General features: G+C 48.9%; 1 protein-coding gene and 1 pseudogene across 1 annotated transcript; both read left to right on the top strand.

Moving 5' to 3' along the window:
* The first annotated feature begins 1176 nt into the window (after positions 1 to 1176).
* LOC116274240 lies at positions 1177 to 23061 on the top strand (annotated as a pseudogene).
* Positions 22682 to 25167, top strand: DRD5 (dopamine receptor D5). The gene has a single exon (XM_003898477.3). It carries the CDS (start codon positions 23181 to 23183, stop codon positions 24615 to 24617), a length of 1437 nt encoding a protein of 478 aa, XP_003898526.1. The 5' UTR covers positions 22682 to 23180; the 3' UTR covers positions 24618 to 25167.
* The last annotated feature ends 324 nt before the right edge of the window (positions 25168 to 25491 follow it).

The raw sequence follows: 25491 nt of genomic DNA, 5'->3' as shown, positions 1-25491 counted from the left end.
AGAAATGAACACACCTGAATTCATGTATCAACATGGAGAGTCCCCAAAACAGTGTTGAATGAAACATTAGGTAGCATAGGGGTACAACTGGTATGATACATTAATATGATGTCTAGGAACAAGCAAGACAATCCCTGATATTACTGGGGGATATGTCCATATGTAGTAAGATTACAAACACACCTGAAGAAAGAATGCACACCAAGTTCAGTGTAGTGAGAAGGGGAGGGGCTTGGAACCAACAACTGAGTCCATGCTGTGTCCGAAATATTTTTTCTTAAGCAAAGATGTATTCATTATGTTTTCATCTGCACTTTAAACATGTGCTCTTTAAGTATACTTTTAATGTATTTTAATGAACTTTTAAATGAGATATTTCATAATAAAAGTATTTGAGAGCAAGAAAAAAAGAAAGTCTGCATAAGGAAGGTGAACTTAGACAAAGCCACCCAAGCAGGTAAATTTCCAGCATTCATCCATCATTGTTGAGAGATGGGTGTCAAAGTCAGCGGTGTTCTGTTCTCCTTGGCAGGTAGATCCCCGAGGTGGGGTAGCTCAATGCAATTAGCTGGTAAGATCACTGGACTCACTCTTCCAGGGATGACTCTGTGCACATTAGGAAACCTGACATTGGTTTGCCTTCCAATGTAGCTCTTCGCTGTGGGGACAATGTCCTGGGCACACATATTATCAGGACAATCTGCAATGGACTGAATGTTTGTTTCCCCCCTAAATTCATATGTTGAAGCTCTAATCGCAATGTGGGGGTATTTGGAGGTGGGTGTCTTTGGGAGGTAATGAGGTCATGATGGTAGGACCCTTGTGAATGGGATTAGTGCCTGTAAGAGGGGGCCAGAGAGCTTGTGCACTCCTTTTCTGTCATGTGAGGATGCAATGAGAGACAGCTGCCGCGACCCAGAAGAGGGCCCTCACCAGAACCCAACCATGCCAGCACTGGCACCCTGATCTTGGAATTCCAGCCTCCAGACCCATGAGAAATAAATGCCTGCTGTTGATTAGCCACCCAGCTTGTGCTATTTTGTTATAGCAGCTTGCACTGAGTAAGTTATTCCCTTACCTGCTGTAACTGTATACAGGAGGGACCTGTGCATTTGGTAGCTTGGGTTCGTCCCTGAGCCTGTGAAACTCAGATTTGAACCATGGATTTTAGGTGCCATGACTCTTGTTGAGGCAGAGTGGAAGGGCAAGGGCATGGAGCCAGATATCCAGGGTAACAACAGGCTCCCGTGGTGCCTGAGTGTGCATTAAAAAAAGCACCCCTTCCACAAAACATTCTCCAAACTGTCGAACCAAACCCACCAGCATCTTCCTACCTACCCATGCGCGGGGGGCAAATTAGACCTGTTTATCTCCCCACCACAAATGTCAGCCAAAAGATCCAACTGGAAAATGCTTGCTACTGCCTTCCAGTTGCATGACCCTCTCAGCTAACGAAGCCCTTCCTGCATCCGTCTCCCCCCACGCCTGTCTGTGAAGTCCCAGCTCACAGTTGACCTGGTTAGGTAAGCACTTATTTTGTTTGAACACAGGGAACCTTTGGATCACAAGTACGTAGGTAGTCAGTGGCAGCATTTGGTTCATGCCGGTTTTAAGAACTTCATTGCCTTTTCTCTTCATTAGTCATATCATCTTATAAAGAAAGTCAACTCAGTAAAAATATCTGTTAAACAATGCCTCAGGGATATGCGTACAGAACAATCCAATCAGCTGACAGAACATCTGGCTTTTCACCCACTTATAAAATGCTGCACTTTGCTTAACTTGGTGAAGAATGAAAGCTGCTAACAGCTGGTTCTTTCTCCCAAAATGTGAGCCCTGCTATAGGAGAGTGCAACTAGCAGGCAGCGCCGGCGCCTTTCCCTGAACTTCAGGGCAAACTTGAGAGGGGGCACCTGGCGTGTGGGCAGTGGCCTCAAGGTACCAAACAAAGGGCTGGGCGCAAGGTGTGCTGATTGGACTCCATTGGCTGCGCTGGGTTCCCGCAGCATATGTCAGAGATGCCTGTCACCACTTCCCGGCCAAGACCCAGCCTGTTTCAGAAAGGACGTTCCCTCACTGTACCCACTAGGACCCACTCCCTGCAGGGCACCCTGGTCTGTCTCAAGAGGCTTTGGAGGAACTTGGGGGTTACAGGGTATTCCCCTGATGGGAGAGTCCCTGGCATGCGGGGTGTGAGTGGGACTGAGTTCGGTGGGGGAGGCTGGGGCAGCTGGCTGGGAGGGCACTTGTGCTCGGTGTGATGGGGGAATGTAGGCGATGTTAGTTCCTCCTAAGAGCAGCCACTAAGAGGACTCTGGGGAGGGACAGATGGGCGCAGTGTTTTAACCCACAAATGGGAGGGTAATTCTGGCATGGTGGTTTCAGCAATGTTAGTAACGTACGGACCACCATAACCATGAGAGTGAAGCTACATGTCTAAAAAATGTAAATCAAATCAGGCCACCTGCTAAAAACCGTTCAATGGTTTCCCACTGCTTTTTTTTTTTCTTTTCTTGAGGCAGAGTTTCGCTCTTGTCGCCCAGGTTGGAGTGCAATGGCATGATCTCAGCTCACTGCAACCTCTGCCTCCTGGGTCCAAGCGATTCTCCTGCCTCAGCCTCCCGAGTAGCTGGGATGACAGGCGCGTGTCATCACACTTGGCTAATTTTTGTATTTTTAGTAGAGATGGGGTTTCACCATGTTGGTCAGGCTGTTCTCAAACTCCTGACCTCAGGTGATCCACCCGCCTCGGCCTCCCAAAGTGCTGGCATTACAGGCATGAGCCATCGCGCCCCGCCCTCCCATTGCTTTTAGTAGAAAATACAAACTGCTACCCGTGGTCTATCGGAGCTGTCACGATCTGGGCTCTGCATCTTCATTTTCTTCTCATGCCAATCCCATCCTCTGCCTCCCCTCCCCCATCGCCCTTCCTCCTGCACGGCTGCAGCCACACCTGGCTTCCTCTCTTTAATATTCCTTCCTTGCCTGCCCCGCAGGACCTCCGCAGGAGCTGCTCTCTCTGGGGCGTGCACTTCTGGCTCCGGGCAAGAATCCATCTTTCTCACCCTTTAGGCCGTGTGTAGATAGGTGTCCCTCTGTAGTGAAGTCCTCACTGTCCATCCCATTACGCTTCACCTCGGCACCCTGTCCAGCCCCTTCACAGCCGGCCGCCAGCTGTGTTTTCTTATTTATTGGCGCTCATCCAGTCCAGTCCTGGATGGGACTGCCTGCCTCATGAGGGCACGAGCTGTGCTTCCTCCTCTCCCGGGGCCTCCCTGATGTGGTTGCGTGGACACGTGGGCCACCCTCCCAGCTCCAGACTATCGCAGGGCATGGGAAGGGCGGGGGCCTCCATGGGCCCTGAGGATCGCCATGTTTCCTTCTCTCGTTGTTGAGACTTTGGTGAAGCTCCTCTGCCTGCTTCTAGCACACACAATCCTGACCTCCTTTTGCCTCGAAGACACAAGATGGCGCTTTAAGCCTGGTGTTTGAGAAAGAGTACTACAGACGCTTGAGTTTCTTCCCTCTGCTCGCTCTCAGACCTGGCTTGCCAGGGGATCCGTGGGGTCCACCTCTCCGCAGCTTGGTGGGTTCTGTTCTCCTCCTCGGACAGGGGAGGACCAGCCGACAATCACTCCTTCCTGCCGGAGAACGAAGTGGAGCTCAAACTGTTTTTCTGACATCAGTAATAGCTGCCTGCACTCCTCTGGCAGACATCTCTGAAACATTAGTTTTGGATGATTGGTCTAAGCCAAGCACCTTTGATATCAAGGGTAAGCCTGCTACCCCTTTCCTGGAGACGGGCACGGAGGTGGGCATGTGAAGAGTGCCAGACCACGTGGTGACAAACTATGGCTCATGAGAAGAATGGAGTATACATTTTTAAAGGGTCATCTCTCTCTCTCACTCTCTCACTCTCTCTCTCTCTGTCACACACACACACACATACACACAAATATGCTGCAGAGATCGTACATGACCTGACAAGCCTAAAACACTCACTATCTGGTCCTTTATAGGAAATGCTTGCTGACCCCTGGTCTAAATACTGAGAGGTAAGGGGCCTGTGCTGCGCCACCCTGGAAGGATTTTGATCCCTAAATAAGAAGAGGTGAGGAGGAAGCCTGCCCTTCCTCCTGGCTTGAATGTGCTTGTGAGAGGCAGTCTAGCCTGTAACTGTGGCAGCAGGCTTGTGACCATGAAGCAACCAGCCCGAGAAGAAAGGCCAAGCTGCGGAGGAGGGAACAGGAGCCTGGGCCCTCGATGACATTGCTGAGCCTCTGTGTGATCCTGGAGCCGCCTTCCTCTGGAGTTCTTGTGATGCCAGATAATTCAATGTTGTCATTGCTCAAGCCAGGAGTGGGTGAACTTTTTCTATAAAGGGCTACGTGGAAAACATTTTAGGCTCTGGGTGGGCCATAAGATCTCTGTTGCCACTATAACCCTGAAAACAACCATAGACAATGTGTAAATGGTTGGATACACCTATGTTCCAATAAAACTTTATTTATAAAAATAGATGGTGGGCTGTGTTTGGCCCTGAGGGCCAGAGTTTGCTGTGTATTTTGTTTGTTTGTTACTTGCAGCTGACCCAGCCTAACTAGTACTCCCTGATGTCTGCCTCAGCCCAGAAGCGCGCCCTTGGGTTCTAAGCCACAGGGGCTAAGCTTGAGTGTGGGTGGGGTCTGCAGCAGGGTGGTGGGAGGGATAAGCACATAAAGCCCCACCCATTGATCTGTCCTTTCTGCGGTCCAGGTCGTGCTTTCCTGCAATATCTTCTCATCATGGGCCTATCAATCTTGACGGGAAGGCACCACTTGAACAGAATGCTTTCAGCATTTCCAGATGGTCCCTGTTTGCCCTCAGCATCACACGCAGGCCTCAGCCTCCCCACCTCGCATGTTCGTTAAGCAAGACTAAGCCACACGAAGCAACAGTGCAAGGGGAGGGTCTTTGTGTCCACAGGGTCCCACGGCAGAAGTGTGGTTCGGGGAGAAATGGGGGAGTGTGCCCTTCCCTGAACAAGCACATTCCCTCAGTGTGGAGGAGCCCCTCCAACAATTTACAAGTGCTATGATGACACGATGCTCATTCAGACCATCGGCTGCAGACGGATTGCAGAAATACGTGAAGACTGTGTCCCTGGTGGTAGGATCTGTTGCTCCTTGTCCCTAAGGTGGGCCCTGAAGGGAAGGCAGGATTCCAGCCAGATTGAATGAAGAGTGAGGCTTCTGGGGAAGGACTTGGATTGCCTCTTGTGCTTGTGTTCATGGATTCCTGATGATTGGTTCTTTCTCAGGGAGATGAGGCTTCGAGGCCAGGTCTCTGCTCTGAGTTACCTTCACCACCCTGCACCTTGATGGCAGTAAGACAGCGACCTCAAAGGGCTGCTGAGAGAATCGAGGGGGATGCATGTGCAGCTCTAGGTATGGCACCCATTCCGGCCCATGGCAAGCTCTTACTATGGTTGCAGGTGTAATTTCCAGTCTCTGCCTCCAGGGATTGCTGCTGAGTGTAGACAGACGTTTCTCTGCTCACAGAGTGAGGCTGCCAAGATGATTCCAAGATCTCTGGTTCTGTACACAGCCCAGATAGCCTGTGAAAGGGGGAATGGTAACCCCGAAAGACGTCCATGTCCTGATCTCCAGAACTAGTGAACGGGATGTTGGCAGAAGAGACTCTGTGGATGTGATTACTTCGAAGATCTTGCGATGGGGAGACTATCGTGGGTTATCTGTGTGGAACCGCAATGTAATCACAAAATGTCCTTATAAGTGAAGAGGGAGGCAGAGGAGATTTGACTACAGAAGAGGAGGTGATGTGACCACAGAGGCAGAGATTGGAGCGATGTGGCCACAATTCAAAATGCCCCACCAAAGAGGCAAGGAATGGACTCTCTTCTAGGGCTTCTACCGAGGGCCCTGCCAACACCTCAATTTTAGTCCAGGAAGACTTGTTTCGGACTTGTGACCTCCAGAACTATGAGAGAATCTATCTGCATTGTTTGAAGCCACCGGGTTTGCAGTAGGGTGTTAGAGCAGTGTGGAAAATCCATTGAGTCCCATTGCCCTGCTTTGTGTGCCTTGTACAGAAGCAGAAAATGGCATGGATAGAATGGGAGGTCATTATGTTAAGTGAAACAAGCCAGGCACAGAAAGACACACATTGCATGTTCTCACTGATGTGTGGGATCTAAAACTCAAACAATTGAACTCATGGAGCTAGAGAGTGGTAGGATGGTTACTAGAGGCTGGTGAGAGGAGAAGGGGCCGAGCGCAGGTGGGGATGATGTTAGAAAGAACGACTAAGACATACTGTTTGATCACACAGCAGGATGACTGTAGTCAATAATAACTTAATTGTACATTTACAAATAACTAAAAGAATGTAATTGAATTGTTGGTATTAGAAAGGATAAATGTGCTGGGTGTGGTGGCTCACGCCTGTAATCCCAGCACTTTGGGAGGCTGAGGCGGGCGGATCACGAGGTCAGATCGAGACCATCCTGGCAAACACTGTGAAACCCCATCTCTACTAAAAATACAAAAAAATTAGCCGGGCGTGGTGGTGGGCACCTGTAGTCCCAGCTGCTTGGGAGGCTGAGGCAGGAGAATGGCATGAACCCGGGGGGACTGGAGCTTGCAGTGAGCGGAGATGGCGCCACTGTACTCCAGCCTGGGTGACAGAGCAGACTCCATCTCAAAAAAAGAAAGAAAGAAAGAAAGGGATGGACACCCCATTCTCCATGATGTGCTTATTTCACAGTGCATGTCTGTATCAAAACACCTCATGTACCTCACATCCATTTGCACCTACTATGTACCTAGAAAAAGATACAAAAGAGTATATAAAGAAAAAAAAAACCCAAAAGCAGAAAAGAGGGCAAATGAGAGCCGGGGATTGTAATCTCAGTTTGCCCAGGATGAAGTCGGGTGACCTGGGTATAGAGCAAGTCCCTTGGCTTCTCGAGCTCCCATCTGCAGAGTGAGGAGTGGATGCAGGGGCAGGGTGTGACTTCGATAACACATTCCCTCCAGGTGGCTCTGCCCTCCGCCCCGTCTCAGGATTGTTTATAGCTCTTTGCCTCTTCTTAGCCATTTGGAGTTTTCAGGGGCCCTGCTAGGTCCTCCTGACTTCTCACTTTGCTCTCGTTGGTGGTCTAATTCATGGCCAAGGGTCCACCTGCTGTCTGGATGCTGATTTTCAACCTGACCTCTCAGCTCCAGGCTGGTTATTTCCAACAGCCTACTTGGATGTCTCAAAGGCACTTTACACTCAATGTGTCCAACACTGAACTCAAGACTCCCGGCATCGCCAGCCGGTTCTAACTCCACATTTCCAACCCAATGGATTGCACCAGGGTCTGTCCATTATGCAAGCTGGGCTGCAAAGGCTGTCTTGACTCTACCCTTATGCTCTGTCAGGGCTCAGAAAATGACACCCCAAAGCGTGGTGCCTCAGCCTGAGTATTTTGAACTGAAGGATATTGGAAGGAACTCAGAAGCAAGGTCTTTCCAACCTTCTCTTGACACCCTCTCTCCTGCTTGTCTTGTTCCTCCAAAGTGAGTAACATAAACCAGAATTCATCTTCCTTAAGGTGGGTCATAGAACCTAGAAACCCTCCTGCTAAAGCAAACTATAAAACCTAGAAAGGTCACTCTCTACTTTCTCCTTCTCCTTTGAAAACCCTCAGTTCAGAAGGGGTCCTGCCCCATACCCGGGAGGAAGGAAGGCTACACAGAGAGGCTGAGAAGAATCTGAGCTGACAGCTTTGCTGGGTCCCCTTTCAGTCTGTTCCCACTAGGTCATACCCATTTATCCAATCACATTTCTTCCTGGCTGTCCATTCTTCATCTAACCTAAGCATAAAAATCAACAGTTTTCCTTGGGTCTTTGGGTTGTCATTTCTGAAGCCTCCCATGTCACATAAAACTAGTAATAAATAAATTTGCTCTGCTTTTTCTCTTGTTAATGTGTCTTTTGTTACAAGAGTGTTGGTCATGACCCTTAAGGTGGATGAGTAAAGGACTCACACCTTCACAGCCCTGCAGCCCCATCTCCAATCAGTAGCCACACCTGCCACTTCTACCCACAAATACCTGGATTCCACTCATCTCTTCCCATTGTCATTCCTACCACTCAATTCCCTGTCGCCATCATCTCCTGATGAGTCTTCTGGAGCAGCTTCCTCACTCATCTCTCCAGTTCATCCCCTGCTTCTACCAGTCTGTCCTTACTGTGGCAAGAGGGGCATTTGAGAAAGGCAATTACATGGTTACCTCTCCTCTGCTCAGCACCCTCCAATTTGATGGACACCAAAATCCTTGCCTTGGTCCCCTTGGTCCTGTGTTCCCTCCTCTCTGGCCTCATCTCAAGCCACTGCCCTCATGTCACACTCTTCCTCTGTAATCCACACTGCCAACTCCTTGAGTTCCTTGAACATGCCATGCTCCCTCCTGCCGCAGCAGGGCCTTGCACTTGCTGCTTCCTCTTCTTTCTTCTAGTGAATTCCTACTCCTCCTTCAGCTCTCCCTTCAAGCCAGTGCCTCAGGGAAGTCTTCCCTCACCTGTAGATCAGGTCTGGTGTCCCTGCCATGAAGCCTCACACCACCACCTAGCTTTCCTTCATTGTGTCTGTCATAGCTTTTGATCATACAATGATGTGTGACTTTCTGAATAGTGGTCCCTCTTTACCAATTTACTGTGAGCCTCAAGAGGCAGGACCAATGTCTGTTTGCTCCCCCTCTGTATCTCTAGTGGTGGTAGAAGAGGAGTTCAATAATTATCCTCAAATGAACTAAAACGAATGGACGCATAGATCTTTTTTTTTTTGGAAACAGGGTCTTGCTCTGTTGCCCAGATGTGATGATCATGGTTCATTGCAGCCTTGACCTCTGGGGCTCAAGTGATCCTCCCACCTCAGCCTTCCAGGTAGCTGGGACTACATGCATCCACCTCTATGCCTGGCTAATTTTTGTATTTTTGTAGTTTTTTTTTTATTTTTTTTTTAATTTTTATTTATTTTTTTTTTTTAGAGATGGGATATTATTACGCTGCCCAGACTTGTCTCGAACTCCTGGGCTAAAGCAATCTGCCCACCTCGGCCTCCCAGAGTACTGGGATTACAGGCAGGAGCCACTGTGTCTGGCCCAATGCTTAAGATCTTTTGAGACAAAAAGGAGGAAGTGGGATAGTTTCAATACTACAGGAAGCTCAGAAAAACAAAAAACCCGAAACACGCCCCCCAGTCCCCCCAAAAACATACATATATTTATTTGATACTTGGCTGTGCAGGTTAAAAATTTATTTATTTATTTATTTGCTTTTGGAAAAACTCAAGTCAGCTTGGTGAGGTCACTTTTTTTCTGGCAGTCCTTTCTATTTGGGGAGTAAAGGGACCTGCATGGTCTGGATGGATAATTGTAATGAGGAGGTTACTGGGATTGCCCTGAAAGCATTGACTGTGAGCTTTCAAGGATAGAAGCTGCATCTTCATCTCTATAACCCCACGTTTGGCGTCAGCCTGAGGAGATGCTAGGCAGCAAATATGAATTATGGCCCGCACTGTTAATTTCTCACCCATGAGTAGTTCCTTTGCTTGCTAAGAGAAAATTCTGATTTTGCTTGGGAAACAAAGTGTCCAGTGTCAGATTATGACTCATAGTTGGTTTAAGCCAGGCTGGGGGCTTTTGTTCCTTTTGTTCCTCACTGATACTTGAGAGAGTTTACAGTAGGGACTGTCCTGTGGTCCACTTCTGGATAATGAGACATAAGGAGAAGTCTGCTGGATCCTTCTAAGAAGATTTTCTTCATTGGTTAAAGGCAAGAGGCACATCAAGAAAAGCTTCCTTGACATAGCTTCCTCTGTCTTGCTCCTGGAGTCTGAACTTGGTGATGATGGCTGGAGCTATAACAGCCATCCTGTGACCATGAGGCTCCAAAGGTATAAAGCAGTAATATTCAGGAAGGTGGTGCCTTTGGACAAAAAGATAAAAGGAATCTTGCAAAGATAAAGGGAATCTTGTAAAGGCTCAGCTACATCACTGAGCCTTTGCAAGCCCCTGCCTTCTTCCTCTTAATTTCTGTTACGTTAGATAACTAAATGTCTGGATTGCAAAAGCCACAAGTAGTCAGGCTTTCTGTTAGTCACAGCTGAAAGCATTTCTCTTATTTTCAAATAATTTCAGACTTAACAGAAGAATTAATTGTAAGGCAAAGAACTTTCATGCCCTTTACCCACATTCACCAATTGTTATTTGCCACATTTACTTTCTCCATCTATATAGTCTATTCTACTCTATTATCTTTCCCTGAACCATTTGAAATTCAGTTGCAGGCATCCTTCTCCTCTCCCTTAAACATTTCAGAACATATTCCCTTTGAACAAGAAGAGTCTAGTGCTCAAGTTTGGGAAATTTGAGGTTGATGCCATACAGTTTTCTAGTCCTTGATAATTGTCTAATAGTTCACATTAAAATTTTGCCAACAGTCTCAATAACGCCCCTCAAGGCACCTTTCCCCTGATCCAGCTGTCATGCCTTTTTAGCCTCCTTTAATCTGGAACAATTCCTCCACCTCTTTTTGTCTATCATGGAGTTAACGCCAATGAAGAGTTCAGGTCAGTCCTTGAAGGTTCCTCCATCTGTGTTTGTCTGATGTTTCCTTCGGGGAAAAGAATGCTACAGAAGCGATGCTGTGTTCTCAGTGTATCACATCAAGAGACACTTGGCACCCATTTGTCCTATTCCTGGTGATGTTAACTTTGTTCTGTTCATTAAGGGAGGACCTGCCAGGTTTCTCTACTGTTAACACTTTTTCTCTTTGTAATTAATAAACCATATGAGTGGAAGTGCTATGAGACCATGAAAATATACTTTACCTTTTTAAATTTTCATTCGATGATGATTCTTCCTCAATAAACTATTATGATCATGGTTGCAAATGGAGTTTTCTATTATTCCCTCTATATTTATTCATTGGCATTCTACTGTAAGAAAGACTCCTTCCTTCTTCCCACCCTCCCTCTCTCCTTCTTTCCTTTCTTCCTTCCCTTTTCTTTCTTTCTATAGCTATGGGTTCTCATTTTATTCAATAGACTATAACCTACTATTGTCATTATTCCTTTGGATGCTCACATCATTCCAGATTTGGCCAGTGGAAGCCCTTTCCAGTTGATTAATGTGTCCTTTGACATGTCCCTGCCATTCTTTGAATGCTTCCTTGCTTTCTGGCACCACACAGCACTCTGGGCTCACCTTGTACTTCCCTACCCCAGCCTTAGCATCAGCCACTTCTCCAAGGAGCTCTGGGTCCTTTTAGTGAAGGGTGGTATTTATAAACCACAATCTGGATGGTTTGTGGATATTGCACAGCATTCAGTCAGAAGCCATGGGAAATGGAGCAACATTTATTCAAACTTGTATTAGTCAAGCTACTTAATGCTAGGCTAGGCTGCAGTGAGTAATAATCCCTAACCTCGGTGACAGTGCAGAAAAAGGAGGGTGTCATATGTGGAGTCTGATGCAGGACAATAGGAGTTTTCTCCACCTGGTGACTCAGGTATCCAGGCACATTCATCTCTGCAGGTCTGCCATCTTGACACGAGGTCATTGCAGAAGGAGAGAGGGTGTAGAGTCGTGCCAACTCTTAGGTGCTCCTGACAACGAGAGCTGCAGCACTCTGCTCACATTCCTGTTTTCCAGAACTCAGTCAGTATCCAACGCAACTGCCAAAGAGTCTGGGAAGCATAGAGAGTACACGGAGAGCTGGAGATCCCTCATCACTGCTGCCACGATATGTTCATTTATGCAATACATAACAATGGGTTCACCCCAGTAAGGCTGACTCCAAGAGGCTGATTTCACCTTGGGTGGTTTGCAGCTGGGGAAGAAAGGCAAGTCAGCATCGAGTGGACATATTATCCACTTCAGTGGGTTGTCGAGCTGTGCTAGAGGCAGATGCAGTGTGCTGCAGAAATACAGATGGTGGCTACTACCCTGGAGTCTTGGGGAGATCCTAGTGTGCATTGGTGTGGGGTTTGAAAGGTGAGTGGGCACTCACCCCCCTTAGGAAGAAGTGGGAAGGACATTTCAGACAGGGACAAGTGCAAAGGCACAGGGCCTGAAAGAACTAGGCTGGGAGAAGAGGACAGCACTGGGGTGGGTGGGAGAGGGGTCTGCTGGGGAAAGCTGGTGAGGCAAGAGATGAGGCTGGACAAGCAGACTGTGAAGGGCCACACTGAGGAGCTGGGAATTAACGCATTAATTTTTATTAATTAGATTAATGATAAATAATGTGGGTTGCAGGGAATCATAGGGAATATGAAGAACACTGTGGTTGTGTTTTAGGAGGATTGCCTTGGTGGTAGAGTGTTAGATGGAGGAGATAGGAGTGGGGGTGAAGACATCAACACAGAGAGACCTACCCAAAGGCTCTGGCAGCCATGCAAGCAAAAAGCATCAAGGACCTGAATTAGGAGGTGGCACTGGCGATGGATACAAGGGGTTGGCTGGTGGAGCCAGTTTGAGATAATGAATATATAATAGCTTCCATCTATTGTGGACTGTCAAGATGTATTACTGGCTCACAATCCTTCCTGGCCTTTCCACATTCCTGTGACTTCCGCGTGGACAGAGCAGATTTCTTGCTGTGCACATGACCAGCTTTGGCTAGAGACGCATGAGCAGAGTTAGTGCATGCTTGGTCTGACCGGAGGCTCTAACTGAATGTGATGTCGGGTGACCCCATTGACCCCCACCCCTGCACTATGAGAAGAGCAAGCTCCAAGGAACCATCGGCCTGTGAATGAGACACACAGAAGTAAACAGAGCCTGGACCCCAGTCCGAGGCAAGACTTCCCAGCTGACTGCAAATTATTAGCAAGAAGTAAACACTTGTTTTAAGCTGCTGAGACCATGGGGCTGTGTGTTATGCAGCATTGCTGTAAAAAAACTTGACCAATACAGGCACTTGCCCTTTCCTAAGTACAGCATCTTATTTCCCCATGATATCTCTTCATAGTAAGGATTAGGGGTGCCATTTTAAAGATGAGGCTACTGAAGCTTAGAGAGGTTACATCACTTGCTTCAGGTTCCAGAGCTGGTAAGTCAGAGGAGGATTTGAACCCAGGACTGTTTTGTAAGACCATCCTTCTCCCTCTGTCTACACAGTGCTGCCTTTCAAAGCCGCCAAGCTCTTGAGTTAGCCATTTTAACCTGCCAGAAACCTCCTCGCTCCTGAACTGGGGAGAGGGACTGAGCTTTGGGTTTCAAGAGGAGGCTCTAGGGCCACCATCAGGGGGCCTGTGCTTGAGGTGATGTGGCTGGCTCATCACTTGGGCCTTTCCACTTGCCCCTCCCCATTCCCTCCTCCCTACCCTGCTCCCTGCCCTGTGCCAAGCTGAGCATATTGGCAAGGCTGGTGGCTGGGAGCTCAGCGTGTATCCTGCAGCCACGGAACAGAGCTTTTATTGCTGTCATACAGAGTTGACTGTTTCGATACCAGCAGTGGGTGCAGCAAAAGACCACCCATTTTCTTATCAAGTTTTCCATTTGTCTCAGTGAAGCAAATCCAATTTAAAATACATCTTCAGAAAAAGGAGGGCCAGTGAGTTTAACTAGAAGAATATTTGCTAACTGGATTAGGAAAACTCGCTCTGTGCTGAAATGTTCGAGGAAAATCCTCTTAGTACAATTTTGCAGGAGCCAGGCATGTGAAAGGATCATTTCCTCTCTATCATCCCCTGAGATCAGGGCTCCGGCTGGATGAAATGAGGCAGGAGTTTATTAGCTGCTTAGCTGATTAGAGCCTATGCTGATGAGGCTGAGCTCTGACAAGTCAATGTCAGAGAGAGATCTTGGTTTCCAGCAGTTTTTAACTCTGCCCAACTCTTTGTGGGAAAGAGCCTGGATATGAAAGGACACCCACTACTTACTCAAAACCACCATCCCCAGCAGACAAGCAGCTCATGGAGCTCTCCCCGGGAAAGACTGAAGGCTGTGGAGACCTAGCTGCATATTATATTATATTTTGCATCATAAGGCCTTGATACAGAAAAAACTCTCAGTTTCCAAAAATGATGAGAAACCCAGTCTTTTTTTTTTTTTGATAGAGTCTTGCTCTGTCTCGTCTCCCAGGCTGGAGTGCAGTGACGCAATCTCAGTTCACTGCAACCTCTGCTTCCCAGGTTCAAGCGATTCTTCTCCCTCCCGAGAAGCTGGGATTACAGGTGTCCGCCACGACACCCAGCTAAATTTTGTATTTTTAGCAGAGATGAGGTTTCGCCATGTTGGTCAGGCTGGTCTTGAACTCCTGACCTCAGGTGATCTGCACACCTCGTCCCCCAAAGTGCTGGGATTAAAGGCGTGAGCCACCACACCTGGCCAAAACATGATGAGACACTCAGTTGTTTGGATAACAGGGAGAATGTTTAGTGTTCTGAAAACGTATCCTTTCACATGTAACGCTTCCTGCCTCTGAGGCTTTGCCTGTGCTGCTCCCTCCGTTAGGGTCGTATTTCCACCCTGCATGCTGGTGGATTCCACTTTGCCCTCCTGCCCAAGTGTCATCTTTTCTGGACAGCCCTTTCCTGTGCTGCCCATCAAACAGGCCGTCCCTTGTTCTCATGCCACTGCTGAACATTGTTTATTCCTTGTGCTAGTCAGGGCTTTGTCAGTTGTAACAACTGAAACTCCACTTAGACATGTTTCAGCTAAAGGGTGACTTACTGACTTTTGTAATTGCAGAGACCATGGTATGCCTGAATTTAGAGATTCAAAGAAGTCATTTTCTCTCTCTCCTCTTCCTCTCCTCCTTCTCATTTTCCTTATCTTTTTCTTTCCTTTCCTCCTTCCCTCGTTCTTCTTTTTCCTTCCTTTCCTCTTCCTTCCTCTCTCCCTAATTCTTTCTCATTCTCTCCCTCTAATTTGCTCTATTCTCAATAAGGGCCTCATTCCTTCTACTGCAGATAAGGAAAATGACCACCTGGAAACCCAAGGCCCACCACATCCCAGCAGAGCCACCCAGCAGAAAGAAACCCAGCTTCTCTCTCCAGCATCTACACATCAACCCAGGCCAGAACTCCATCGGACCCTTGTGAGACATGCTTCCATACCTCGGTGGACCGCTGAGGCCAGAGATTTCAGAATAATGACGGGCACTTCTGGGGTCATAGGCCTTCCCTGTAGCTAAGGTGACAGAAGGACAGACTGGTCTGGAATGTCCATGCCAGCTGGCTCACATGGCCAGCCATTGATGCTGGCTGTTTTCTGGGAGCTCAGTTGTGCTCTAGACCAGAAAACCTCCATGTGGCCTCTCCGCATGACTTTCATTTCTTACAGCATGGTGACTAGGGCCCAACGGGGAGACTCTCATGAGCAACGTTTCCAAAAGACCAAAGTGGCAGCTGTGAACCCCCTCATGGCTGAGCCTCAGCCCCCATGCTGCATCAGAGCCACTGCAGTCTTGGCTTCCCAGGGGGCCACCCCAGAAGCAGCATGGAAGGGGATGTGGAAACCAGGAGGTCTGGTTCCAGGGAAGTCCCTCTGATATAATTTAGATATTTATCCCTACCCAGATTTCATGTTAAATTGCAATCTCCAGTGCTGGGGTTGGGGCCTGGTGGGAGTTGTTTGGACCATGGGGGTAGATCCCTCCCACGGACTCTCTCTTGCTTGCTCCTGCTTTGGCCACGTGATGTGCCTGCTCATGACTGTAAGCTTCCTGAGGCCTCCCTGGAAGTCAAGCAGATGCCAGCACCATGCTTCTTGTAAAGCCTGCAGAACCATGAGCCAATTCAACCTCTTTCTTTATAAATTACCTGGTCTCAGATATTTCTTTATAGCAATGCAAGAATGGCCTAATACGCCATCTTTGGAGACTAGCTAGCATATGGGCCTTCTCCATCTGTAGCTACACTTGTAGAACACACGGGGCTTCCAAGACCACTGCAGCAGCTGGAGGAAGAGCTCATCCTGTGGGATGTTCCCAAGGCTCAGATCTGTGGTTCACATCACTTCTGCCCACATTCTATTGGCCAGAATCTCACTCCCTAGCCTTCACCTGACAGCAAGGGAACCCAAGGGGAAGGATCTGCTGGGGGCCATCTCTGCCACAAGGAGCAAGTGAAAGCAAGTAGAGAGGAAGCCAAGACTGATGCCCAAGTGGGAGAGGTGCTGAGGAAAGAGGTATTTCTTTTATTTTGACAGAGCTCTGAATGTTTCAGAGTAGTCTAAGTGCACCCAAAAGCACGATGATTAAATGAGGGGCAGGAGAGTGGCTTAGAAGATTGTTTTTCTGGATTCAGCTCCAACAAAATTTGTTCCCCATGTCTTGGTGCTGTGTCATGGTCCTTCTCACCACTGATATTCAGCCTTGATACCCTGCTGTGGCTCTACCAGGGAGGGAAAATACTTTCCTGCCACTGCCCTGAGCCTCCTGACTGACCCCAGCTACCTTGGACATCCTAGCTTTTGGGACTACCTCAGACCGCCCTATAACCAACAATCAGAAGCCGGCGCAGCAAGGGTGCTCTGGTACCCTGCCTGGTGCTCCAGGGTGACAGGCAGCACGTGCTATCATTGATCGGTGTCTGTGCAGTATTTGCTAGAGTTTTGTGGATCTCAGCCTTGAAACTTGTGTCTTTTTACAGTCAAAGGGTCTGAGTTGGGAGAAGGCACCTAGATATGCTCCACCATAGCGTCCTGTCATCTGTGAAGCCTCTGAGCTCTTATAACAAGGGCTTAAAGACTGTAGCATTGGGATATGAAGACTCGTAGTTATTGTCCAGTTCAGGGGACTTTAACTCCAGGTATCTGGAACTTAGAATAAATCCTCATGTCCTCACCATGGCAACAGGGGTCACCTCCTCTGTCTCATACCTCTCCCTCCCTTGGCCACTATTGCTACAGACATCCTGACCCTCTTACCTCTTTATCTCTGCCCCAGGGCCTTAGCTTGGGCTCGCTTTCCTCCGAGAATAATTTACCCCTGATATTTGCCTGACTAAATCCTTCTCACCTTTCTGATTGCAAAGAGGCTTCCTTGACAACTCATTCTGAAGCAGTTTTTCCCTCCAGTCTAGCTACTCTCTCTTTCGCTATTCTGTTGGACTATATTTATAGCTCTTAGCACTGTATGACATTGTTTATTTTGAAATTGTTTATTTCTCTCTCCTCAATAATATAAGCCCGAGAAAGACAAGGAATATGTTTTTTATTCTGTTTCTATCCCTGGGCTCTAGAATAGGGTCTGGGAGGTGATTGCAGCAGAACCCCTAGCTGAAAAGGCAATCCTGTGCTAATTAGAAAAAAAGAGCTCCCTTGCCCCCATCCATGCTTTTTTTTTTGGTGGAAACTCCCTCTGTTACCCAGGCTGGAGTGCAGTGGTGTGATCTTGAAGAGAGCCCTTTCTTGATATACTATATCATCTTCTGCTGGAAGTTTTTTATACTCATTATACAAACCCACCCTATCTGTGACTTACACGACCTGTATGGCCCTGCCTCCATCCCATCAAAAATGCGTGTGGAGTGAACGAATGGATTGGTGGAAGTCAGGGGGACTGGAATATCTGGAAACAAATGTCAGCGTGTGTGGCCAGCGTCTGTGCACCTTTCTTGGTTTGATTGCATCTTCTGTGCATTGATTTCACAGTGTTGGGCACAGGATCCCTTTTTTGCTCATTACCAACAAAGATTTGTCAAGCACCCACTCACTGTGTTCGCTTGGGGAATTCAGACATGAACAAGACACGATTTCGTGATTTAAGAAACTGAGATTCTAGAGGGCCAGGCAGTGATGTGAAAGATGGTGCAGTCCAGGGTCCTAACAGCTGTATTAGGAGCCAGCCCAGGGCTCTCCTGGAGACAGGACACCTGTTCAGTGCAGAGGACTCAGTAAGCCTTCCTGAAGAAGTGATTGAGCGGGCTTTGAAAGGATGGTGAGGTTCGAGCATTGCTAAGTGCTTTGTACAACTTACAGAGATCCATGTTGCCCAGTCTCCAAGCAGTCTCATGTTCAGTAGACAAAAGGCAATTTTCAAACGGAAATTCTTTACTTGCATTTCTATTTCTATTTCCTCCCTTTCTTCCTTCTCCCCAACCCCCCACGCTGAATCTTGCTCTGTTGCCCAGCAGACTGGAGTGCAGTGGTGCGATCTCGACTCACTGCAACCTCCAACTTCTGGGTTTGAGTGATTCTCCTGCCTCAACCACCTGAGTAGCTGGGATTACAGGCACACGCCACCATGCCTGGCTAATTTTTGCATTTTTAGTAGAGACAGGGTTTCACCATGTTGGCCAAGCTGGTCTCAAACTCCTGACCTCAAGTGATCCACCTGCCTCAGCCTCCCAAAGTGCCGGGATTACAGGTGTGGGTCACTGTGCCCGGCCCTTCACTTGCATTTCTTAAATTCTGTGAAGTCAGTAGGGATTGTTCTCTAGAATTCCCGTTTACTCTCCTATCCAGATTCCCCCAGATCCCAGTTCCCTCACCTCTTTCATGCAATTTTCCCTGCAAAACTCCACCCACAGCTTTCAATACGTCTCCCCACTTCTCTGCTCTTTATTGCATTTAATTCACAGTCATTTACTTTATTGCAAATTCTTTTGATGCAACATTTTCTTCATTGATTTTCTGTGCAAATAATTAAAATTTTGCTTTCTTGTTTTGGCTAATTGTATTTAAATTCTGTTTTTATTAGCTTATGTCTAGAACTGATGATTAACAGTCACCTGCTTTGTCTGCTTTTAGAGGAAATGTTCCTATTGTTTCATGATAAACATGTAAAATCTTTTTAATTAATTTATTATTATTATTATACATGGTTCTTGGTGTAACCTAGCGTGCAGGTTTGTTACATATATGCTGACTGCCCTTGTTGGTGTGCTGTACCCATCAACTCGTCATTTACATCAGTATAACTCCCAATGCAATCCCTCCCCCTTCCCCTCCCATGATAGGCCCCGGTGTGTGATGTTCCCCTTCCGAGTCCCAAGTGATCTCATTGTTCAGTTCCACCTACAGAGTGAGGGAACATAGGGGTGTTTGGTTTTTCTGTTCTTGTGATAGTTTGCTAGAATGATAGTTCAGCTGCATCCGTAACCCTACAAAGGACAAATATCCCTAGCACACATGGCTGCATAGTATTCCATGGTGTATATTTTGACTGCTTAATCAATCTGTCACTGATGGACATTTGGGTTGATTCAAGTCTGCTATTGCCGAACAAGTACCACCCAATAAACATCGTGCTGCATGTGTGTCTTTAGAGCATATAATTTAATCTTTGGGTACCTCCCCAGTAATGGGATGTGGCAGGTCATATGGTACATCTAGTTTCTAGATCCGCGAGGAATCATATACTATTTTTCCATAATGGTTGTGAACTAGTTTCAATCCACCAACAGTGTAAAGGGTGTTCCTATTTCTCCACATCCTCTCCAGCACCTGTTTTTAAAGCTTTTAATGTAATGTATTCACTAGACGTAGATGAGCATCTCTGACAGTGGTTTTTGGTTACATTCTCTGATGGCCAATGATGATGAGCATTTTTCTACATATGTTTGTTAGCTTGTATAGATAATATTTCTTTTGAAATGTCTATTCATATCCTTTGCTTACTTTTTGATGGGGTTGTTTGTTTTTCTTGTAAATTTGTTAGGTTGGTGGGAGTGGGCGTGGGTAGGTGGTTGGGTGCTGTGAGTTCTGGATGTACTTCTCTGCTCTTTATTGTGAAGACAAGCACAGTCTCTTCCTTCTGGGACCATTCCTCCCTCCTCCAGCTTTTCAGGTCTAATAATGTATCCACTATCACAAAAGCCAAGTTAGAATTCTCATTGGAGCGCAGCCCAGGTCAAGAAACTGCACAGATACAGCAGAGGGAGAAAGGAGGTTCGGAACACTCATGCGTTCATTATTTTGGTCTCATCAGTTTCTTTTTTCTTTTTTCTTTTTTGAGAGGAAGTCTTGCTCTGTCACCCAGACTGGAGTGCAGTGGCGCGATCTTGACTCACTGCAACCTCTGCTTCCTGCACGCCATCATACCTAGGTAATTTTTGTATTTTTAGTAGAGATGGGGTTTCCCCATGTTGGCCAGGATGGTCTTGATCTCCTGATTCATGATCTGCCTGCCTCGGCCTCCCAAAGTCCTGGGATTACAGGCATCAGTCACCACACCTGGCCGGTCTCAGCCTCCCAAAGTCCTGGGATTACAGGCGTGAGTCACCACACCTGGCCGGCCTCATCACACTTTCTAAACGACTATTATTACCTAATTTCCCAGATGAGAAAACTGAAGCTCAGAGAGATCAAGCGACCTGCCCGATATCCCAAAGCTAGTAAGTGCCTATTCTTCCTGCCTGCCATACTTCTCTTCCCACTGTCTTCCCCTTTGCCTACTTAACTTGATTCAACCCAAAGAGAAATTTCCCCAGGAAAGCCTTCCCTAAACATCTTGCCTTGGCCAACCTCCCCAACTACTGTACACTTCAATAAGGCTGTGAACTTTCCCTTCACAGCCCTTGTCACATTTGTAATTGTGCATTTCTTTGGATTATTCCTGGGTTAAAGCCTATCGAGACTTTAAGCTTTTTTTTTTTTTTTTTTTTGAAACGGAGTCTCACTCTGTCGCCCATAGAGTGCGTTGGTGTGATCTCCGCTCACTGGGTTCATGCCATTCTCCTGCCTCAGCCTCCCAAGTAGCTGGGACTACAGGCGCCGCCACCATGATCAGCTAATTTTTTGTATTTTTAGTAGAGAGGTAGTTTCTCCGTGTTAGCCAGGATGGTCTCAATCTCCTGACCTCGTGATCTGCCTGCCTCGGCCTCCCAAAGTGCTGGGATTACAGGCGTGAGCCATCGTGCACAGCCTAGACTTCAAGCTTTTAGAATAGCACCTCTCTCTCTTTCTCTCTCTCTCTCTCTTTCTCTCTCTCTCTCTCTCCCTCCCATTGTATAACCAGTGAGTAAAACAACATCTGGGACATGTCAGCACTTGTTAAATATTTACTGAATAAAAGAATGAGTGACTGGAATTCAAACCCCTGTCTCCAAAATCCAAGTTCTTGTCTGACATCATGACTTGGCGTTCTCCAGGAGGAGAGGATGGGGAAAGGTCATTCCAGGTTCAGGAAGTACCATATGACCATTTACAATGAGTGTTCTTTTCTGCCGGTGGCGGTGGTGGCGGCAGCTTGAATCCAGGCTGTATGCAGAGTGGTGAAAGGAGAAGCAGAAGCTGTGGACAAAGATGAGGGCAAGATGAAGAAAAGACCTTGCATGCCTGGCCAAGAACAGGGGCTGCAGGGAGCTAATCATGAAACATACTGAGGGTGTTTCATCAGGGGAGTGACATGAGCATAGTCACATTCAGGAAAGATCACTGCCTGCTAGGAAGACAGAGGGTCAGGGCAGAGCCTGGAGGCCAGGAGAGTGCAACCATCAAACAGGGTGGAGAAGGCACAGTTCTGGACAGGGATGTCAGTGGCGAGAGGAGTGGTCCAGCTCCCAGAAGATGAGGAGAGACAGGAAGTGAGGATGGCCCTTCGGTTTCAGGTTTAGGCACCTGGACAGATGGTCTCCAGCGGCAGAAAGCACTGAAGGGGAAGGGACTGCGTAGGCTGAGTAGCCTAAGTCTGAGAAGCTGGGCCACTTGCAGGTATTGGTCCAGGGTGCAGGTGTGTTTGGTGGAGGGGGAGACTAGGAAGGGAGGAGAAAGTTCAGTCTGTTTCTAGACCTCACCATGCTGCAGGTGTCTGGGCCAGCAGGTCGCAGATGGAGCTGTGCAGCTGGCTGCTGTCACATGCCTTTCTCTCCCAGCTGCCTTCAGCTGAACTTAACACCAGCAGAGGCCAAAACACTTCACAAATGCAACTTGTCAGTTGGGAGGTGCGCTCAGAGCTCAGGAACACTGTTTGCCTTCTTTATTGTTTGCCATCATTCTTTTTTTTTCAGTTTGGGTTTTGGGCCCCCTCAGTTTCTTTTCTGTTAACACTGAGCTATTTATCCATCCCTCTAAAGGTTGAAAAAGAGAAAGACTGTAAAAGTGCCCTGCAAAGAAGAGGCATCCAACCCTCTGGGGTACTCTCTTCCTCCTCTTGTCTTCTGGGCTCATCCCAAATTATTCTCCAAGGGAAAAATCGCTCAAGGATTTAGGGCGGTGGTGGAGAAAAGGACAGTCTCCCAAGAGGTCAGGTGAAGCCCCAGCCTCAGGGTGTTGAGGGAGGGGCTGGGGGAAGCGGGAGCCTGTTCCTAGGAGACACTGTCTACTGGACACCTCATCCTAGACGGTTTCCCTGAGTTCTGACACTGTCCCAGGAGTAGGAATCATTCATTATCCCACGCTGCGGAGAAGGAAACCAAGGCCGGGTAAAGTTTTGTAGGGCCCTCAAAGTTGCAGAGCTGGGAATAAAGTCCGGATTGGGACTCAGGTCTGTGGGCAATCCAAGGCCGCCCCCTTTACCCTTCAAATGCTCTTTCCTCCTCCGGAAGCCCTCGCCGCCTCCTCCCTACTCCACCTCTTGTTCGCCAAGCGTGGCCAGGGCTAGGGCTCCAGGGCTGCGCCAAGCGCCGTTCGGTCTCCCCGGGGAGAATTTTCCCCGGCCCGGGGCTAGGGTCTGGCGCTGGGGCGCCCCTCAGACCTGCGGGATCTCCCCTAAACTCTGGGGCGCTGAGCGCGGTGAGCGAGGTCGCCAAGGCACAGGTGGGGCGGGAGCTCGAGAGAGCTGAGCGCGGAGGCGCTGGGGGCGGGACGCGGGGCCCGGGAGCGGCCAGGGACCGCTGCAACGCCGCAGTGCCAGCCCGGCGCCCGCGGCTGCCTGCCCCAGCCCCTCAGTGGCGGCTTGCTCTCTTCTCCCGCTCTGCTAGACACAGCCGCTGCCGCTGCCGTCCGGCGCGCTGCAGACTCCCGAGAACAGCCCTGGCTGTCAGCGGGCACCAGCCGCTTCCTGTCCCCAGCGCTAAGACTGGAGGGGCGCACCACCGCCGCCGAGCCAGAGGCGCTTCAGGAGGCAAGAGAAGTCCCCGCGCGCTCCGGGGCCCGGCGCAGCTCATGGTGAGCGCCCTCTGGGGCTCGAGGGTCCCTTGGCTGAGGGGTCGCATCCTTAGGGTGCCCCATGGGGCTGCCTGGGGGTCGCAGGGCTGAAATTGGGACCGCCCACAGACCGCCCCTGCAGCCCAGCCCGAAATGCTGCCGCCAGGGAGCAACGGCACTGCGTACCCGGGGCAGTTCGCGCTGCAACAGCAGCTGGCGCAGGGGAACACTGTGGGGGGCTCGACAGGGGCACCGCCACTGGGGCCCGCACAGGTGGTCACCGCCTGCTTGCTGACCCTACTCATCATCTGGACCCTGCTGGGCAACGTGTTGGTGTGTGCAGCCATCGTGCGGAGCCGCCACCTGCGCGCCAAGATGACCAACGTCTTCATCGTGTCTCTGGCCGTGTCAGACCTCTTCGTGGCGCTGCTGGTCATGCCCTGGAAGGCAGTCGCCGAGGTGGCCGGTTACTGGCCCTTTGGAGCGTTCTGCGACGTCTGGGTGGCCTTCGACATCATGTGCTCCACAGCCTCCATCCTGAACCTGTGCGTCATCAGCGTGGACCGCTACTGGGCCATCTCCAGGCCCTTCCGCTACGAGCGCAAGATGACCCAGCGCATGGCCTTGGTCATCGTCGGCCTGGCCTGGACCTTGTCCATCCTCATCTCCTTCATTCCGGTCCAGCTCAACTGGCACAGGGACCAGGCGGGCTCTTGGGGCGGGCTGGACCTGACTAACAACCTGGCCAACTGGACGCCCTGGGAGGAGGACGTTTGGGAACCCGACGAGAGGGCAGAGAACTGTGACTCCAGCCTGAACCGAACCTACGCCATCTCTTCCTCGCTCGTCAGCTTCTACATCCCCGTGGCCATCATGATCGTGACCTACACGCGCATCTACCGCATCGCCCAGGTGCAGATCCGCAGGATTTCCTCCCTGGAGAGGGCCGCAGAGCACGCGCAGAGCTGCCGGAGCAGCGCAGCCTGCGCGCCCGACACCAGCCTGCGCGCTTCCATCAAGAAGGAGACCAAGGTTTTCAAGACCCTGTCCGTGATCATGGGGGTCTTCGTGTGTTGCTGGCTGCCCTTCTTCATCCTTAACTGCATGGTCCCTTTCTGCAGTGGACACCCCGAAGGCCCTCCGGCCGGCTTCCCCTGCGTCAGTGAGACCACCTTCGACGTCTTCGTCTGGTTCGGTTGGGCCAACTCCTCACTCAACCCCATCATCTATGCCTTCAACACCGACTTCCGGAAGGTGTTTGCCCAGCTGCTGGGGTGCAGCCACGTCTGCTCCCGCACGCCGGTGAAGACGGTGAACATCAGCAATGAGCTCATCTCCTACAACCAAGACACGGTCTTCCACAAGGAAATCGCAGCTGCCTACATCCACATGATGCCCAACGCTGTTACCCCCGGCGACCCGGAGGTGGACAACGATGAGGAGGAGGAGGGTCCTTTCGATCGCATGTCCCAGATCTGTCAGAGATCCCCAGATGGTGACCCTGTTGCAGAGTCTGTCTGGGAGCTGGACTGCGAGGGGGAGATTTCTTTAGGCAAAATAACACCTTTCACCCCAAATGGATTCCATTAAACTGCATTAAGAAACACCCTCATGGATCTGCATAACTGCACAGACACTGACAAGCATGCACACACACGCAAATACATGCCTTTCCAGTGCTTCTCCCTTTATCATGTGTTTCTGTGCAGTAGTTCATGTGCTTAGAAACCTCACCCCACCGATTGGTACTTCAAATAATTGGCCGAAGCAGTTGCAATAAACTCAGTCAAATATACCCAGCCTACCAGAGATGGACCAATGATCCTATTAGAGAAGAGAGTATGGTGCTGCGTCCTTAAAAAAAAAAAAAAGTGATACTTGGTCCTTAAAAAATATGCTCTCCCCTCCCTTTTTAAACTAATGGCTTGTTCAGTCACTTGTTTGTGTTTGAATCGATTTTTAAACAGCAGTTTGTGTGTGTGTGCAGTGATGCGGTGGGAGCACAGCTTTCCTGTGTCTGGATTCCCGTGACTCTGTGCTCATGTCATTTCTTCTCTCTGTGCTGGTGGGTGTCTCTTCACCATAGCTGAAGAAGTCTCCCTGATTTATTCTGGTGTCTAATAAACACAAATTATTTGTATTATGCGGTGACTGTCTTTGCTTTGCTACACTGGGTTTCAGGATTGCTTCTGAAAAAACCATGAGTGCATCCTTAAAATGCAAAGAAGATATTTGCTGGGTCTAGAAGTACATGCTTATTCTCTTTACAGTTTGGCCTTAAAGATATACCAGGGCAAAGGACCTTGAGCAGCTTCTGTTTTCTCAGGTTTCTTTTTATTGCTTATACACATGTTGGCTCTGTGCTGAAACCTGGATTCAATGGCATGGCATTAGATCTTCTCAAGCCCAGATTTTTTTTTTTTCCTCATTTGGAATCTGTTTTGAAGTAACATAAGACAACTCT

Source organism: Papio anubis, chromosome 3, assembly GCF_008728515.1.
Source record: "Papio anubis isolate 15944 chromosome 3, Panubis1.0, whole genome shotgun sequence".
In the NCBI taxonomy this organism is placed as follows: Eukaryota; Metazoa; Chordata; class Mammalia; order Primates; family Cercopithecidae; genus Papio; species Papio anubis.
The sequence above is the reverse complement of the archived record's forward strand: the minus strand, read 5'-3'. Positions and strand labels throughout refer to the sequence as shown.